The following is an 18,383-nucleotide window of genomic DNA, read 5'->3' on the forward strand; positions in this document are numbered from 1 at the left end:
TTAAAATATACATCCAATGTTCAGCAATTATATATTATTGATATGACATGAACAAATAGCATCTGGCATTTAAAATTTATACATTTAGCGACCAAATAATATGATAAAATAATCATAATAAAATAATCAAATATTCAATTTAAGTAACACTCATGTAATTGAATTTTGATATTATTTTTTTCTGCGCAATATTTTAGATTTCCTAGAAACGCTTATACTATTTCTACATATATTTCTTTCCTCACTGATTTGCCACTGACAGTTCTCGGCACTTGGCAGCAATTTCCTCACCCAAAAAAAAAAGAAAAGAATAAAAAAAAAACCTTTGCTGTCTGCCATTTCATCATTAGTATTTGTGTGGGTGTGTTCGATGGAGTATCTGTGTGTGGGCTGGCTCTTGTGTTGTCCTAGTCTTGTTAGTACCGAGCTGGAAACGGCAAACTTCCGCTGGCACATCCTGCCCCAGGGCCCACTCCTGTCCCCAGCCAGGTCGCTGGCTCTATCATTTTTATGGCTATTTAAAGAGCCATAAACAACGAAGTGAGTGCGCGTGTGTATGGGCGGGTATTAAATTGAGTTTTATGCGTGATTTCCGTTCTTAACACTTTGTTCACACAATGTTGACAATGAAAATGTTATAAGCGTTTAATGAAATGTGACAAAAATTTTGCTTCTTTTAAGACGGAACAATTTGCGGTGCTGTGGATACTCTTCACCGTCATTGTACTCGGCAATTCCGCGGTGCTCTTTGTGATGTTCATCAACAAGAATCGCAAGTCGCGGATGAATTACTTCATCAAGCAATTGGCCCTAGCAGGTGAGATACGAACACAAAAGGTTAATCTGCCATTTTTCCCCTATTTTAAGCTTTCACCTGACTTTAATTTAGATCTGTGCGTGGGTCTGCTCAATGTGCTGACAGACATTATATGGCGCATCACGATTTCGTGGCGAGCGGGCAATCTGGCCTGCAAGGTTATACGGTTCTCGCAGGTGTGCGTCACTTACTCCTCAACCTACGTGCTGGTGGCCATGAGCATTGACAGATACGATGCAATAACGCATCCCATGAACTTCTCCAAGTCGTGTAAGTCGTTCTGCCAAAACTTTTCTAATTGCCAAACGATTTTGTTCAGCGCAAAATGTTTTCACAGAAATATATTTGTAAGTTATATGTATACATAATTTATATTCCTTAGGGAAGAGAGCACGTCATTTGGTGACTGGCGCGTGGCTCATCTCGGCTATCTTCTCGCTGCCCATTCTTGTGCTGTATGAGGAGAAGCTCATCCAGGGGCATCCGCAGTGCTGGATAGAGCTGGGCTCGCCCATGGCCTGGCAGGTGTACATGAGCCTGGTCTCCGCCACGCTCTTCGCTTTTCCAGCTCTTATCATCTCCGCCTGCTATGCGATTATAGTCAAGACAATTTGGGCCAAGGGCTCTATATTTGTTCCCACAGGTACACATCATACCAAAAGTATTAGAGCAATTTATTAAGATGTTTGTTGTAGAGCGAGCGGGTTTTGGTGCAGCACCTGCAAGACGAGCCAGCTCCAGGGGCATCATTCCACGGGCCAAGGTCAAGACGGTGAAGATGACACTGACCATTGTGTTTGTGTTTATCATCTGCTGGTCGCCGTACATCATCTTCGATTTGCTGCAGGTCTTTGGCCAGATACCACACTCGCAGACAAACATTGCCATTGCCACCTTCATCCAGAGTCTGGCTCCCTTGAATTCGGCGGCAAATCCACTGATCTACTGTCTGTTCTCATCGCAGGTCTTTCGCACACTTAGGTAAGTTATGCTAAATATATATAAAACTAGTGTGTCCAGTGGTTTCTCCAACAATATTTAGAGTGTATTTTAATTAATTTTCCTCTGCTTTATCTATTTTTTATTGGCTTTTTCTCTTATGTGCTCGCCTTGCAGTCGGTTTCCACCCTTCAAGTGGTTCACCTGCTGTTGCAAGTCATATCGCAACAACTCGCAGCAGAATCGCTGCCACACAGTGGGGCGTCGGATGCACAACAGCTGCGACTCGATGAGAACGCTGACCACTTCTCTAACGGTGTCGCGGCGCTCCACGAACAAAACGAATGCGCGGGTGGTAATATGCGAGCGTCCCAGCAAGATTATTACCGTGCCGGCCATGTCGGAGGTATGATAGCTGGCGCACACGACCCGCAAGCGTTCAACGTTTGCGGTTCACGGGCCCACATCCTTCAGCGATGCGGAGTTTCTCTAGAATGGGCAAAGGATACTTCAATATGAATGCGACTGCACGAGAGGCTTAGACAATAAGTTCGATAGTTGTACTAGGCATAGTGAAAGCCAAATCCAAACTGTACGTATAAGTATGCCAAGTCTACGCTACGAATTTCAAACACTTAATCTTACTCTACTATAATATGCTCTCAATCTAATAATAGGTATTTATGCATTATCTAGTACTTACTTTACTTGCATTTTGTATGAATTTTAATTAACGCTAAGCAAAAGCTGAAATTGAGAAGGATATATGTATGAGTCTCTGGGTATCTCTGAGCAATTAAGCTGAAATTAACTTTAAAATTAATTTTTATTTTTGCAAGTATTCTCTAGAATGTTCATTTAACTCACTTTCAGACAGTTAAAGTTCGTGGGATTGCCAAAACTACTCATTTTCGAATTTCGATATTTCAGAAATAATACTTACAATTTTGAGTGAAATTAAGAACTACTTGTATATCCCCAAGCTCATTTCATGCACACTCCAATTTGTATTCTATTGAACGGACTCATATTATTTGTGTGGACAAGAAACTCTCATGATTACATCTTTTTTTGCAGGCCTAAGTAGCGATTAAGGCTATTTAAATTCCATCTCATCTCCTGTACATATAGTACATAATTCTACGTATACAAGAAGCATGTGCAAGCATCTGAAACCAAATTCTATTAGTTATAAGTAGACCATAAGAGTTAATAGAGCATAAAGTTGTAGTCAATTTGGTTTAAGCTAATATTTATATCATAATAATGTGTAGAAAGCTGAATAAAGGCCACAAATTCTCAGAGTGTCACAATGTGTCCCTTTCTCGCGTTTTCATTCATTTTGGCACGCTCTGGAAAATCTACTTCGGTGCGCCCCAGCACACAATGGGCACAAGGACGACAAGGATGATGGGTTCCTGGGGCCTGGGGCTCATTTTTGCTCTCACTTCATTTATAATTGTTGCGATGATGGGGAAATTTGTCTGTGGCCACGGCTGACGTCACCAGAGAAAGTCAACAGAGCAAACAAATTGAACGACAAACCCAACAGACAATAAAAACATATTGGTTTCTGCGGGCCCAGCACACAGCCAGAGGATCTCTCATTTATTGTTACAGTATCAATAAATGGCAAATATTACGAGTGCTATGCAAAGTTCCAACAGAGAATCAGGCAAATACATGTTTAAATGCTGTGCAACGTTGTATCCTGTTTTATATCCTGTTTATATTTGCTTTATGGTTGGTTAAGTCCATTTCATTTCACCCTCTTTAAATTTACTCTCTCCTTTTCCTGATATTTAATGGCAGTGGCAGTTGATGGAAACACTCTAGCCACCCGATGGTGGGAAACAAATTGATAAAGACAAAAGTGCATTACAAGATTTGTCTGGGGCACGCGCTTCATTGGACATGGCGAGCGAAGAAAATTCCATTAAGGAGCTCACTGAGCGCTGCCGTTGACTGTCGAGCAGTTTTGCAATTATAATTTTCTATAATTTATTTGTCAACTTCTAATTGAAATGTTCCACAACGAACAGGAAATGGAGAAGAGCGAGAAGAGAGCATTAGAAGCATTGACATTTCATCTTTTAATTATATAATTACTGAAAATGGCCAACAGAAATTAAATATACGAAATAAATAGCTACTATCAGAAATGCTGCACAAAGGGCTTAAGATTTTAGGCTTGTATATCCTCTCGAAGTATGCTTTTATGGATCTGGCATAGCTGACGTTTGTATGAACCAATAAACCCCTTAAAGCTACCACTCAGAGCCAACTCTGACCAACCCGTCTCAACCAAATCCAACTGGAACGATCATTCAACTTATTTTGGCGTTACCTTTCAAAAATAAAGTAAACTAATAATTTCCAAATTAAAAAAAATTGTAATGAAAAAAAATCGATGAAAGTGACAACTGCATACAGATATACTACTAATATTTTAAATTTTTGTCAAAGAAGTCATGTTTCCAAATTACTGCTTTACCAAATCAACCAAACAGCAAGGTTTTGACATTCAGCGGCGACCGTACATGCCCAGAGACGGCTACCCACGCAGTGGCCGGCCCTCGGAGCGATCGGCAGCATTTAGCAGAAGTGGAACACCTCGCCAGGGAATGCGCTACGCGGACGTCTCTGGGCCGGGACCGGGATATCAGGGAAGCGTCAACAGCAAGCGTCCCAAGCGAAAGCTGCCAATGTCGAGCAGCATCAAAAATATGGCATATAAACCTCCATCAGCCCTCAAGCCGACTTCGTCCAGACGAAACGTGGCCTTTCAATTGCCCGCAGTGGTGTGCGTCAGCAAAGAGTCCGTGGGGCACACTAAAAAGCATGCACGCGTACCGGCAGGCGAGGACATGGTTAGGGACCGACATTGCAAGCGACAAGCAAATGTACAAGTCGACGATCCGAATCAAGAGCTGCAGGAATCCTTCGCCGACTTCTTTAGCATCATTCACGACAATGTCCTGGAGACGGTGCAGGGAGCCGTGCAGAGTATGGTGACCAAGTGCTTTGAGGAGTCCATAGCAAAGATGGAGCTACTGTCGTCGGAGATGCTGCGCCAGGAGAAGATGCTACACAAAATGTTTCGCGACATCAACGCCAGTAAGTGTTTTTGTTTGACTCTCAATAAAATACGCAAAACTCTTCACTCTGGCCCCGCAGAAATCGACGATCAGAACGAGACGAACCTGAACCAGTTCAAGTTCGTCACACAAATGCTAATCGACAACCAAACGGTGCACTATCGTGCCCTCAACCAAGCCAAAATGGACAAACGGCGCCACCAAGCCGAACGAGATAGTGAGAAGGAGCGGGGACGAGAACGGAAGAAGAAACGGTCCACCTGTGGAAGTGAGGAGAATGATCCCAATATGAGAGGGCCACAGCATCAGTTGTGGCAGCAACAAAACCGTCACATATACCACACCGAAATGTGCAAGCCCTACACGCAGGACGAATGCAAGACATGTCGACCTGCACCACCGTCTAGGCCACCCTCTAGGCAACAGTCCGTGCCACGCCTGCAAAATAAAATGCCCGCCGCCAGCATGCCTGATCTGTCGAAGCGAGCCGTATCCAATAACGGCATTAACCGTGCCATGCAGCCCGAAGTGCAGTCATTAAAGGCAAGGCCCAACCGGCAGTCCAGCAGGCAACGTGCTCCCTGCCCAGTCCTTGCCTATCCGCCAACCTTACGCAGCGACTCAACCACACGTCGATGCGTCAAGAGTGGCTCCAGCGTAGAGCATTTGGAATAACATAAAGTATTTTGTCCATATCTAAGTTCACAGATCTGCCATGGCAGCCAGTTGTATAGCATGAGAAGGGATCAGAAATGGCACCATATCCTTCTTTTGCCATACAACTGTCTGTCATAGTTTGTATTCAAATCATCGTACAATTATAAAGATATTTTAATAAAGAGAATGGAAAGATGGAAAATTTCTCTGGAGAAGTAAAAACTATTTCGATTGCACCTATCAGCAATTAATTTGTAGGCAAATTTCTAGACTTTGTGGTGTACATTAGGAAACATTCATTGGCTTCTTCAGCTCCACACTCTCATAATAATTATTCTTTCGCAAATAACGTTGAACAAATGAAGCAAGAAGTTGCTCATCTACATCCTTGATATTCTGACGACCAAATATGCATGTGGCCAGGTTCGAGATAATTATTGTGAGCAGGGCACCCAACATGGCATATAACAGGAAGGAAACGTGATACACAGAGGATCCACTGTGATGCTCCCTGAATAAGATATAATAATTGAAATCATTATACAAAACTTATGGTCCATAGACGAATGAAGGCTTACTGTTCCAATGTTGAGTTGAGATAGCGATTCATATCAAACTCATAGTCGCAGTTCTCAACGGAGACTGGCAATTTTGTGTGCCTGAAGGTGCCAGTGACATTGGCAACTTGCGCATTGACTGCTATCCAGGCCATGGTTAAAAAGGCACAAACGCTGCCCACAAAGATGCTCTACAAAAAAGTAACCAGGAAATCATTATGAAACAAATTAAATTTGCAACTGTTTCAATTACCTTTTCGCCCACCCAAGGCATTAGCATCCCAACGGTGAAGACGCCCAACATGGGCCCGTACAAGCTCGACTGGAGTGTCGCGGATAACTGCAGCACCATGCCCAGTTTCTCCACCACATAGACCATAAAAATAGAGCTAATGCCAAAGAGGATTACCACCAAACGCATGGTCAGTGCCACATGACTCTCCTTCATGGATTTTCCCATTTTCGGCCGCACAAAGTCCTCCAATATCACGGCAGCCAAAGAGTTGAGCAGCGTGGAGAGTGAACTTAAAGCTGCGCTAAACACAGCCGAAACGAAGAGTCCCGGCAGGCCTGGTAAAACACCCAGGACGCGCATCACCAGCAACGGGACCAGCTGATCCCGACGTCCAGCCAACTAAATAAAATATAAGTTTTACTAGCATCAAATTCACAGGCCAACTGATGACTTTCTTTTGCTTGCAATTTAATGAGTAAAACTTACACCTGTCGACATGGGATCGCAGTCGTAGTAGGTGGCATAGCACACCAAACCAATGTAGATGCAGCCACAATAGAGCAGAATCAGACCAATGGTAAAGGTGTAAAGGGTTTGTTTGATGTGCCTGAGCGATGGCAACGACATGAAGCGCTGCACAGTGGCCTGATTGATGGAAGTGCTCTGCAGCTTGAAGAATGCGCCGCCCACAAACACAGAGAACACACTCAGCCGTACGGTGGGATCCATAGTCCAACTGCGATACAAAAATAATAGCGTTGAATGGGAATGTATTCCTGGCCTGATATAGGGATCAGCTTACTCAGGCGTGTTGAGACGTCCACCGTCCTGATTACGCTGCCAGACAACACCGAATCCGCCCAAATCCAAAGTTCCCTTGATCATGATAACAATCAGGGAGCCAAACATGATGACGCTCTGTACCACATCGGTGTAGACAACGCCCCTGAGGCCACCCACACAGGTGTAGAAGGTGCAAATGATGATCACAATGGGTGTGATGGTGTGTATCCCAATTCCAGTCACCTGATTGAAGGTAAGCGCCGGAACATAGACCGCTATGGGTAGCCACACAATCTGAAGAGTTGGATAATCATTTAATAGATATTCAATTGCGGACCCTTTGCTGATCATCTTACCGCTTTTAGGACAAACAGGGACGCTCCAAATAAACGCATTCGCCTGCTAAAACGTCTCTCAAAGTACTGAAAGAATGAGTGTGTATAAGTATTGGTTCGCCAGGTCTAAATAATCTCTGATTATAGCAAGGGGTTATATCCAGTAGAAAGTTGACTTTGCAGGTTAGCTAAAAAAAGTCAAGCCTCAGCATTCGATTAGGTACAAAAACAAATCTTAAATCTAAGAAAAACTACTGGAACTGCATTGGTGGATAGGATATAAATTTATTATTGAGTATGTTAAAAACGCATGACTATTGCTAGGATTTGTCAGCCAGCTCCAGCTTTGGTTGTGTCACTGATTCGTGGAGCGCCGGATCCGTTTTCTCATCACAGGCCACACTCTCGTATTTGCCGTACCAATAGTTGCGCAGGACAGGGCTAACCAGTTCCTTGTCCACCAGACGAGGATCCTGGCGCCCAAAGTACAGGGTGGCCAACAGCGATCCGACTAAGGTACCCACAGAGCCAACTGTAGTGTACCACAAAAATGATATCTCATGCAGGCTAAAGCTCTTGGCTTCAGCTGGGGTTCTGTAATGGACAGAGGGAACATTAAAATAAATTCCTGCCTGGCTTCACCCACTCGGAACAATTACATACGCCGGTGTGGTGACATTCCAGTTGTCAGGCAGATCGAACAGATAGTCGCAATCCTCCACAGAGACAGGTTTCGTGGGCCATGTCATTTGGCCAGTAAATATGGCAATCTGAGCTCTAACCACAATATAAGCTGTGAAGGCGGAGGCACACGAGATGCCAGTGAGGAGACTCTTCAATGGGGAGGGAAAACTGTCAAATAATGCAGAGCTAAAGCACAGATGGGTAAATCAAACCTCAGTTTTAACAAAAGGCAGCAGCATTCCCACACTGAAGGCGCCCAGGAGGGGACCGCAAGTGATGGCAGCCACTGTCGAGGACAACTGCATGACTAGGCCAAGTTTCTCCACAATCGGAACACTGGCCATTGAGAGTAGACCAAAGACCACAACCACGCCTCTCAGCACGAAGGCGGTTTGACGCTCGGTCAGGGGTTTCTTGCGGAACGGTTCTATGAAGTCTGTCAGGATCACACCCGACAGCGAGTTGAGCGCCGTGGAAAGGGAACTAAGTGCAGCACTAAACACTCCAGCCACGAACAGACCCACCAGACCGGGAACAGTTCCAGCACTTTTCATCACATATAGAGGTATAACCTGATCCTTGGCACGGGCCAACTGTAAGATAAGTAAGATAGCATAATTTATTGTATGTGCTCGCAAAAATCTCTACTTACACCAGTCGTTATGGGATCGCAGTGATAGAATTCAGCAAATGCCAGCATTCCAATGTACACGCACATCAGTAGGACAATCATGAAGCCGGTTAGGGATAATACAATTGCCTGTTTAACCGCTCTGAAGTTTGGCAGGGTCAGATATCTTTGTACAATGGCCTGGTTGATGCCATTTGCTTGGAGCTTGAAGAAGGCCCCACCGATAAACAAAGCAAAGACACCCATTCGCACCGTTGGATCTAAGGTCATGCTGAAAGAGATTTACTCATAAAACATTGCAGATTAGGTGGCACGCCAAAAGTTAAACTTACTCAGGACCCACCAGACGCTCGAACTGACGATTCCTGTCGAGCACAACATTTAAGCCACCCATGTCCAAGGTGCCCTTGATGATGACAAAAGCCATGGAGCCAATCATCACAAAGCCCTGAATGACATCTGTCCAAACAACGCCCTTTATGCCACCCTGAAAACCCATAATCATTGGCGAAACTTATATGGGAGCGAGGTGTTTGGGTACTTACCACACTGGTATATAAAATGCACACCATACTGGTCACGGGCACTATTTTGGACACACTTATGCCAGAAACTATGGAGTGAAAAGGGGACAATATGCTCGTATGCGTATAAGTAAGACAGGATCAATCCATTTAACCCACCTTGGTTCAAAGTCAGGGCAGGTACATATATGCAAATGGGCTGCCAAAGTATCTGAGATTGATTCAATTGATTAGTTATGGGGCGTATAATCACGACAGAACTTCTACTCACATTCATCACCACAAAAAGACATGATCCAAAGATGCGGATGCGCCTGTCGAAACGCCGCTCGAAGTACTACAAAGAAATAAATCAAGCAGAAGGAAGAACATAGATTATATCGATGAATGCGTATTTACAGGATGAATTGATCAAATGAAAAGTGCACGAATGGATACAACAAATTAAAATAAAAGTCGTTTAGCCAGAGCGCAATAATAAATCTTTATTGGTTCAATTTAAGGATCGTTTTCAGTCTCAGCATCACAATCCTTGCGCTTAAACAGATCCTGCATAAGTACGGCTTGGTAGTTTTTGTTGGGCAGGAATCGACGCATGCACGGCGTGATCAGGGCGGGATCCATTTGAGACAAGTCCTCCCAGCCGAAAAAAAGGCTAGCCAGCAGCGAAACAACTGTGCAAATGACGCCGCCCAAAGCAGTGTACCAGAGGAACGATAAATGGTAGAGATTACGCTCCGAGGGACTAGAGGAGATATAGAAATATTCGATGACAAATGTGAACCCATGGAGATTCTATACTTACGTGTAATCGTGGATGGTCTGAAAGACGGTGGTATTGTCGAAGGTGTAGTCACAGCCCTCGACCGAAACGGGCATCTTGGGATGACGAATCTGCCCATTCATTTGGCCCAGCTGTGCATGGACACATATCCAGGCTAGGGCCAGGAAAGACACCAGGCTACCCACCATGACACTCTGGCAAACAAAACATCAAAATAAAGTAACAATTAAATTATATTCCAGGGCATAACTTACCTTTCCTTTGACCCATGGCAGACACACGCCCATGCCGTAAATGCCCAAAAGTGGACCCATTGACACGGCCGCTGTGGTTGTGGCTAGTGGAACCACATTGCCCAGTTTTTCCACGATGTGGACCATCCCAATGCACGAGAAGCCAAAGCCAACGACTATCGCACGCAGCCAAAACGCAGTCTGACGCTCCGTCAGGGGTCTCTTCAGCAAGGGTTGCACAATATCCTATGTGAGCACACACGCCAAGGAATTGAGACCCGTGGAAAGGGAACTAAGTGCGGCACTGAAGACACCGGCCACAAAAAGTCCGGGCAGACCTGGCAACGATCCCAGAGTGCGCATCATCAGCAGTGCAGGGAGCTGATCACTAGCTTTGGCCAGCTGATTAAATGGAAACAAAAAAAAAATACAACAATTAATATCTACTTTAAGACGAATTAATGACTGATTTAAAGTTTGATTACCTTGGTGCTAATGGGATCACAGTCGTGGTAAACGGCATAGGACACCAGACCCATGTAGCTGCAACAGCTCAACAGAAATATCAGCAGCAATGTGAAAACCAACATGCAACGCTTCGCATGCTCATAGCTGGGCAGAGAGAGGAAGCGCTGAATGGAGATTTGATTGACATCCGAAGACTGCATCTTGTGCAGAGTGCCGCCCACAATCACAGACAACATTGACAATCGCACAGTGGGATCCCATGTCCATCTGATAGTAGGAATAATCTTATACTAAGTAAAACACACACAAAATTAAGACTCACTCTGGGACATTAAGACGACCGCTGTCCTCGTTGCGCTGCAAAACAACAGGCAGTCCGCCCACATCGTAGGTTCCCTTGATGCAGACCACCAGAATGGAGCCGAACATCACGAAACTCTGTATGACATCTGACCAAATGACGGCCTTCAATCCACCCTGTAATGAGGTATGTCTTTCACACTGACAAGTGGGTAGCAAAATTTAATTAAGCCTCACCACACACGTGTAGAAAGTGCAGATGATGCACACAATTGGCGTAATTACATATATGCCAGTGCCGGTTACTGAAAGCAACAACGCAAGCAATAATGGAAATAGTAGTGTACAGAGCACAATCTAACTCACCTTGGCTATAGGTGATAGCCGGTATATACATGCATAGAGGCAGCCAGATCGTCTGTGGGGGAGAGAGAGTGCGGGTAGAGTGAGATTTGTGTCATATAAATGCTGAACTAATATGCTTACCGTATCCACTATGAAGAGCACAGCACCCAAATTGCGTATGCCAGCACCATAGCGCAATTGAAAGTACTAAAGTGATTCAAATGATCGATTGTATGCTTTTGCTATAGGTACGTTACAATGTTCACTTAAACATAAGTTAGTCTCATGCAAATATGGTTGACCTATGATAATTCAAACGTCATGCTCTTATTAATAGTAAATTTTATTGAGTAAGTACATGGCAAGAGATTGGCTCTAAGATTTCTCATTGAAATTCGTTAAGGTGTTCTCTTCCAGCTGAACGCTGGCATAGTTGGTCTTATAGAATCCTCGGATGCAGGGGGAGAGCAGCTCGGGGTCCACATCTTCGGGGGTATTGCGGCCAAAGAAGAAGCCTGCCAGCTGGGCAACCACCACTGACACAACGGCTCCAATCATGGAGTAGTACATGAAGGAAACATGATAGATTTGCTCGCCAATACTAAGGGAGCTGTAAAAATAGCTTTTCAGGTTAGAATTTGTATGCTCTACAGAAGATAAAACGGAAAACTTACGTATGCTCAGCCGTTGGAATGGTGGCATTTGCTGGGCTCACCAACGGACGCTCGAATTCGTAGGTACATCCATCGGTGCTCACCGGCTTGGTCTCCCACTGCATCTCCCCCGAGGTGACAGCCATCTGGGCCGAAAGACACAGCCAGGCCATGAAGACGAACGAGACAACGGTGCCCAATAGTGCGCTCTGAACAAACAAGAATATCGTTTATTTATTTTGACTCAAGGATTTCGTAAGGAATACCGACCTTTGAGTTAATGCTTGGGATCAGCAGTCCCATCACGAACAGGCCCACCAGCGGGCCATTGACAACCGCACCAATGGTCATGGACAGCTGCATCACATGAGTGCCCATGCGCTCGACCACAAAGACCAAGGCAACCGACAGGACGCCTATAATGACCGTGCAGAGGCGCACTGTGATGGCCACCTCATGCTCGGTCATGGGTTTCTTTCTCAGTGGCTTGATGTAATCCTCCAGAAAGACAGCAGCCAGTGAATTGAGCCCCGTGGACAGAGAACTGAGTGCAGCACTGAACACACCAGCCACAAACATACCGGGAACTCCAGGAAAAGAGCTAAGTGACTGCACCACCAGCAGAGGCACCAACTGATCCTTGGCCACCGCCAACTGCAAGAAATTTCACACTATGAAAAATATGTTCAATATGTCTTCCAAACAGTTTTACCCTACCTTCGTGGTCAGCGGATCGCAGTCGAAATATGTGGCATAAAGCAAAAGTCCGTTGTACAGGCAAACGGCATTCAGTACCGTCAATCCGATAATAAAAATCAACGCTGTCTGGGCCATCTCCTTCTTTCCGGGCAGTGAATTGTAGCGTTGTATAATTATTTGGTTACAGCCCAACATATAGGCGTTGTGTCCCACGTTACCCACCATCATGGCCAGCATGGACATGCGTACCTTGGGATCGAAAGTCCATCTGTTTGAGACATAGCAAGAGATAAAGAGTAATGAGAATCAGTCTGTCAAATAGTACAACACACAAAAGCTGAAGTTATCCAACAAGTAATAATTTTGTCATTGAATTCTTTAAGTAATTAAAATAAAAATTTCACCTACTCCGGCCATTCGAGACGCCCGCTGTCAAAGTTGCGCTGGATAACCACACCGAGGCCGCCCACATCCATGGTGCCCTTGATAATGACAAAAAAAATGGCGATCACCATCACGATGGTCTGGATGACATCTGTCCAGACAACGGCCTTCAAGCCACCGGCAGTTGTGTAGAATATGCAGATGACGCACACGATGGGTGTGATGATGTGTATATTTATGCCAGTTACTGTACAAATTATACAAAAGGCAACCACAAGTATTAGCACGAGTAACTGCCACACTTTAAATGCAGCTCTCTCTTACCTTGATTGAACGCCAGGGCAGGGACATAGATGACAATGGGCAGCCAGATCATCTACAGAAAAGAGATGCAAAAGAAGTGAAGTCAATACACAAAGATTTACTTCCGGTGAGCACTACTGACTTCTATTTTTTTAGTTTAAAATTGTATTCAACTTACGTTTGAGCAGGTGAAGAGGGTGGATCCCAGCAGTCGAACCGATTTGTTAAAGCGCATCTCGAAGTACTGTAAATATTTTTTTTTCCATTGGTTCTTCGGCATTTGGTTAACACAATAAAACATTGTCCTACCCACACGGACACACATACACACGTAAACCGACACATAGCATGTGGCTGTGCGGCTACGTCGCGCATACATAATCGAATATTACCCATACGCCATGTTGGCTGCACTAACTTATAATCTACGACTACACCAGGAACCAGCTACAGCAGCAACGAAATTTCCGTATGTCAGTCGAGACAATTGGTATTGTTCTGGCTTATTGCAGCTGGGCATTGTGCGCCCCCATACCCTCGTAGATATCTATTCGAAAAACAACAACGGTACAGAACAGAGCACACTACACCATACCACCCAATGTTATTGCAACGGCATGCAAATAAACTGAGGGCAAAAAATACTTTCAGCTGATTGCACGCTGGCTCTGCCACTGCCACTGCCTCTAGCTCTGCTTTGCTTTTGGCACACAAAGAATGCCATTGAAATACACGTTTTCCCTTTAATTTTACTTAGACAATAACATGCCATCAAGTATTAGAGAAAATACAGAATACAGAAGGCACTCAAAAACCATTGAATTAATATGTTACATGCAGACACAAGCAACTCCATCGATTCGGAGAACGTGCAGCTTACCTCATAGGTGGATGTCAGCTGCAGGTTGCAGAACACCGGCAGGAAGATGTACCACGAGATGGCGCCCGAAATGGCCAGGGTAACCAGAATGAAGGCGTACTGTGTGCCATACACATAGATTTCCGTCGAAGTTCCCAAAAGAGAAATGCCCGAAACGAAGCTGTGGAGAGAGAGAGAGAGAGAGAGAGGGAAAATATTAGTCACGGCTAATTATGGCCAAAGCATAAAGCATAAATGGATAAACCCTAATTGACGACCGATTGATCAAGGTTTATTTTTAGTCTGGCCCAAAATTTAATTTCCAGCTTTCCATTAATAAATTTTTAATTAAATTAAGCTTAGGCTTGATTCGACTTCGGCAGCTATTCGGCAAAAGTTTGTCGAGAAGGTGAAAGAAATTTAAGGAAAAATTCAGCCAACATTTACTAAGCTCTTCTCTTAACAGCAAATCGATTGGATTATGACCAACAACAGCAATATGGCTCAAATGGTAATCGAGCTAACATTCTGTCTGGTCGCATTGGGCGAAAGAAAAACTTTCGCTGGCCGTGCATTCCGTAATCTGATTTTAATGATTAATGTCCATAACAATCATCATTTCAATTTCGGCCACAAAACAAATGATTTGCCAGAACAGAGCAGAAAACCAAAACAAAAAAAGTTGCCAACCAAAAGAGAAATGCCATTAAAAGTTGATAACAAGCGGCGTTAAAGTATGCAGACACACATACACCGAAATAAAATCTCACGCAGGGAGGCATACTCGTATTTGAAAAATTGAAAAAAAGTATCCCTGCCATAAAGGACATTTTTGAGAGGAGAGAAGAACCAAAAAAAAATGATGGGCCATGTAATTGTGATTCAAAGCACGTTGGCCGAATTTGTTGCAAAAAGCAAACGACAACAAATAGAATGCCATAACAATAAAAGGCGCACAAAACAATTGTCAGCACCAAGAAAGAAAAAAAAAAAAAAAGGAAAGGAAGGCCAAGGCAAATGACCAAGTACTAGAGAGAGCCGGTATGGTATTTCGGAGACCAGGACCTGTCGGCCTGGGTCATTAATGCGGCGACAAACACGCCTAAGACAAAAGGGCCGCACCCTTCGAAAGGTGCTTGACCAAAAACGTGTCAAAGAAAGTCCCTCCAGTTCTGGCATTCAAGGTCAGTCTTCACCGCCGTAACGCAACAACAATAGGAATAGCAACGCCAAAGAAAAAGTAATTTTGGCAAATTATTTGAGTTTGCGGCGGGCGTAAGTTTAAATAACTTCAATCTGGCTTAGACACAGAAAGCTGTTAAGTTGTATTTATACGCCAGATACTCTCGCACACTCGTACATATACATATTTACTTGCCAAAAGTTCCGCAAGCCATTTCAATATCAGCACAATCAGCATTGGCCCTTATTCGCATCATCCTCATCATCATTATCATCATCATCTTTGGCCATAATAGGCTTGACCCTGACAATGAATATTGTTTACGCCATCCGGCGGCTTGTAAAGAAAACTTTTAAATAAAATGTTATTCTGTTTGCCCTGGCCAAACAATTCCCGTACAGCCAGACGAAGATGGTCTGGTCTGGTCTGGTCTTTTGCTTAGATTACGTATACGCACGTTTGGTCGATGTGGAAAATTGCTAAAAAATTATTTAGATTGATTTGCCAGGGATAAGCCAAGCCCATTACGATAATTTGTGCAAATATTATTTCAGAATTCAAGTGAATGCACGCACATCCTCATCAATTTGCAGGAGATTATCCCCCCTTAAAGTCCCTCAAAATGGCTGCCTGAATTTCATTTAGAATAAACCAAATAATATCAAAATTCAAGGAAATGCATGCCACTTAATTTTAAGGATTATCCCTCAAGAGACTTAAAGAGAGCAAAGAGTCGCAATTGACTTTAAGAAAGCCCATCAAATCTCCGGGCACCGCAAACATGAAGCAACCTCAATCTCTATCGTTCCTGGTCACGTCAAAAGCAATTAAACAGCAGTGTCACATATCCTGTAGCCAGATACAAAAAAAGGAAAAAAAAAAAAAAGCTACGTGGCCAAAGCCAATTTAACATTTACATAGAGCTTTAACCGTAACTCACCTGGCCACCAGTGACAGCGCGACCGGAAACACTTTCATTTGACGACCGCCCACCAGGTAATCCAATGCCTCCGAGCCGCGTCGCTCCTCGACTCCGGCCGCACCAGCCCCATCCTTGCCGTCCAGCTGGCCCTTCTTCTTTTTGGCCTTTTGCTTCTTCTCGATGAAACCGAAATAGACCCCGATGACGGCGCACACCGCCAGCATGGCTATGAACACCAAATAGTCGACGATGCCAAAGTGCTGCAGCGTTTGACTCAAATCCTTCACGCTGAGTTTCTCTTCCGGGCCGCCCATGGAGGCTGTCGTCGTGGGAGTGAATGCGAAAGTGGACGATTGAGTGGGCGTTGGGTGGGCACTAGAGCTGGGACTGGCTGCTGGCGCCGTGTTGCTAATTATGGCCTCCACTGTCTTCACAATCGCATTGGTCATTGTTGCGGCGGTGGAGGTTATTGTGGTGGGGCTGCCAGTGGCAGTAGTTGAGTCCACTGGACTCGTAGTGGCTGACATTATTTCGTGGACCACAAGTTGCTTTTATGGATTTATTTTTATTGACTTCCAGCCGCGTTCAATCGCTTCACTTTAATGCCGTCGGATTTGATTACTTTTGTTTTAGTTTGGCACTGCGAAACGGTTTCGATTTTTCATTAGGGTTTTTTTTTAGTACTAACAGAACACTTTTCACTTTAAGCTACATAGAAATATGCTGAAAAGTTGAGCTAAAATTTGATTTCAGTCGACTTTTAATAAGTAAGTAAGTAAATGAAAAAATATCCCACACGATCCGCAGATCCTTGAGTGTCAGGATTACGATCACACGGCGACCAGATCGTTTTCAATTTAGACGAGAGCACACACAAGTGGCTGCTCCAAATCACGACTGAGCACTGAACTCAATTATTCGACGGTAGTTGGCGTTAGAGATCACCAGAGATCTTATCAACTTTCCATGGCAAAGCAGTAGGCAGCATCAGCATCATCAGCAGCGACCGACCAACCTCCCCCCTCTCATAATTCACGCAAATCTTGTATCGTGCTGTCTGAGGCTTTGTGTAAAGCTTTATCACCTAATTTGCCAGGGGTATGTCAGTCGCGACACTGGGCAACTGAGGCCTACTGTGGTCCGCTCGAATGCTCGTAGATAGACAAATGCACACCCCCCATTTGGTGCCGCGTGTACTTAAGATGCGTCTGCCATTAGATTTGCCAGATTGTAAATTACTTTCCTTTGTACACGGACGTGGCGTGTCTGCGGCTTTATGCCCGACGCTCGGTAATATATATAAATGCAATATACCCACAAAGTTTGGATATCTAAATCCTAGTTTTACAACATCAAAATAGGGTAAAATTCCATTAAAAAAAACCAAAACTTGGTACGTCACTTGGCTACGAGTACTGTTTGGTTTTAACGAGTGGCTACTGGTTATCGCAACACCTGGGAACAAAACTGAGAGATAGATATGGGCAACGGCGTTAAGGATAGCTGATCCATGTAGCAGAGTGTTGGCCGAGACATTGTATTTGTCGAAGATTAGACCGACCCTCAAGAGCTGCTTAGTATTTGCTGAATGCGCCAGGCCAAGGCCAAGGCATGACTTATGCGTGTTGAATACGGGACCGTAATTTAAATTGAATTAAATGTTCGGGGAAATATTATCACGCCCACAACTTTGCAGTGGATATTGTCCATTTGGGGGCATTTTTCTGCCAGCAAATTGAGTTAAGCGGCGAAACAGGATGCGACACAAATCGAATTTTGAAAATGGCCAACAGAGTTAGCTAACCGTTCAAATGCCCAAATTGGCTACATCCGACTGGCAGTAGCAGCGCGTGAAACTGTGAAACTGCGGCAGGTTTCACTCTTGGCTGACTGTACCCCATCTCAAGTGCAAAGTGAATGGAAACGATGTCACTTGTACGCGTGCTCGCCTTGAATCCATTTACTGCTTCAGCTCTATTTTATTGGTTTT

At 44.3% G+C, this 18,383-nt stretch overlaps 3 protein-coding genes across 6 annotated transcripts in view; 2 read left to right on the forward strand and 1 right to left on the reverse strand.

Annotated features, from left to right (window-relative positions):
- LOC111066713 (cardioacceleratory peptide receptor) overlaps nt 1-3,048 on the forward strand; it is a 33,889-nt gene extending 30,841 nt beyond the window's left edge. Inside the window, exons 3-7 of the mRNA XM_022355534.2 lie at nt 682-817; nt 890-1,087; nt 1,200-1,460; nt 1,513-1,798; nt 1,934-3,048. Coding sequence (XP_022211226.1) covers nt 682-817; nt 890-1,087; nt 1,200-1,460; nt 1,513-1,798; nt 1,934-2,168 — 1,116 coding nt within the window. The 3' untranslated portion in view covers nt 2,169-3,048. The remainder of the gene's footprint in view (nt 1-681; nt 818-889; nt 1,088-1,199; nt 1,461-1,512; nt 1,799-1,933) is intronic.
- Nucleotides 3,049-4,102: 1,054 nt separating this feature from the next.
- On the forward strand, nt 4,103-5,720 carry LOC111065701. Its single transcript, XM_022354072.2, has 2 exons — nt 4,103-4,873; nt 4,934-5,720. The coding sequence occupies exons 1-2, from the start codon at nt 4,228-4,230 to the stop codon at nt 5,527-5,529; spliced, it is 1,242 nt and encodes a 413-aa protein (XP_022209764.2). The 5' UTR covers nt 4,103-4,227; the 3' UTR covers nt 5,530-5,720.
- On the reverse strand, nt 5,662-17,314 carry LOC111065695 (sodium-coupled monocarboxylate transporter 1). 4 transcript variants are annotated; one of them, XM_022354027.2, is made up of 10 exons: nt 16,412-17,312; nt 14,310-14,469; nt 9,532-9,597; nt 9,420-9,471; nt 9,282-9,349; nt 9,069-9,223; nt 8,758-9,007; nt 8,318-8,698; nt 8,085-8,254; nt 7,687-8,015 (listed from the first exon to the last, which is right to left on the reverse strand). In XM_022354027.2, exons 1-10 carry the CDS (start codon nt 16,918-16,920, stop codon nt 7,742-7,744), a joined length of 2,085 nt encoding a protein of 694 aa, XP_022209719.2. In that variant the 5' UTR covers nt 16,921-17,312; the 3' UTR covers nt 7,687-7,741. The 4 variants fall into 4 exon arrangements, 3 of the variants coding, with proteins under 3 accessions (XP_022209741.2, XP_022209719.2, XP_022209730.2); XR_005968188.1 differs by lacking the exons at nt 7,687-8,015; nt 8,085-8,254; nt 8,318-8,698; ... (3 more) ...; nt 9,420-9,471; nt 9,532-9,597 and adding exons at nt 9,751-10,005; nt 10,066-10,238; nt 10,299-10,679; ... (3 more) ...; nt 11,412-11,463; nt 11,532-11,597 and having other exon boundaries at nt 16,412-17,314; XM_022354038.2 differs by lacking the exons at nt 7,687-8,015; nt 8,085-8,254; nt 8,318-8,698; ... (3 more) ...; nt 9,420-9,471; nt 9,532-9,597 and adding exons at nt 11,716-12,000; nt 12,065-12,252; nt 12,314-12,697; ... (2 more) ...; nt 13,451-13,502; nt 13,608-13,673 and having other exon boundaries at nt 16,412-17,311.
- Nucleotides 17,315-18,383: the final 1,069 nt, after the last annotated feature.

The sequence above is a fragment of the Drosophila obscura genome, unplaced genomic scaffold (assembly GCF_018151105.1).
Source record: "Drosophila obscura isolate BZ-5 IFL unplaced genomic scaffold, ASM1815110v1 contig_4, whole genome shotgun sequence".
Taxonomy (NCBI): domain Eukaryota; kingdom Metazoa; phylum Arthropoda; class Insecta; order Diptera; family Drosophilidae; genus Drosophila; species Drosophila obscura.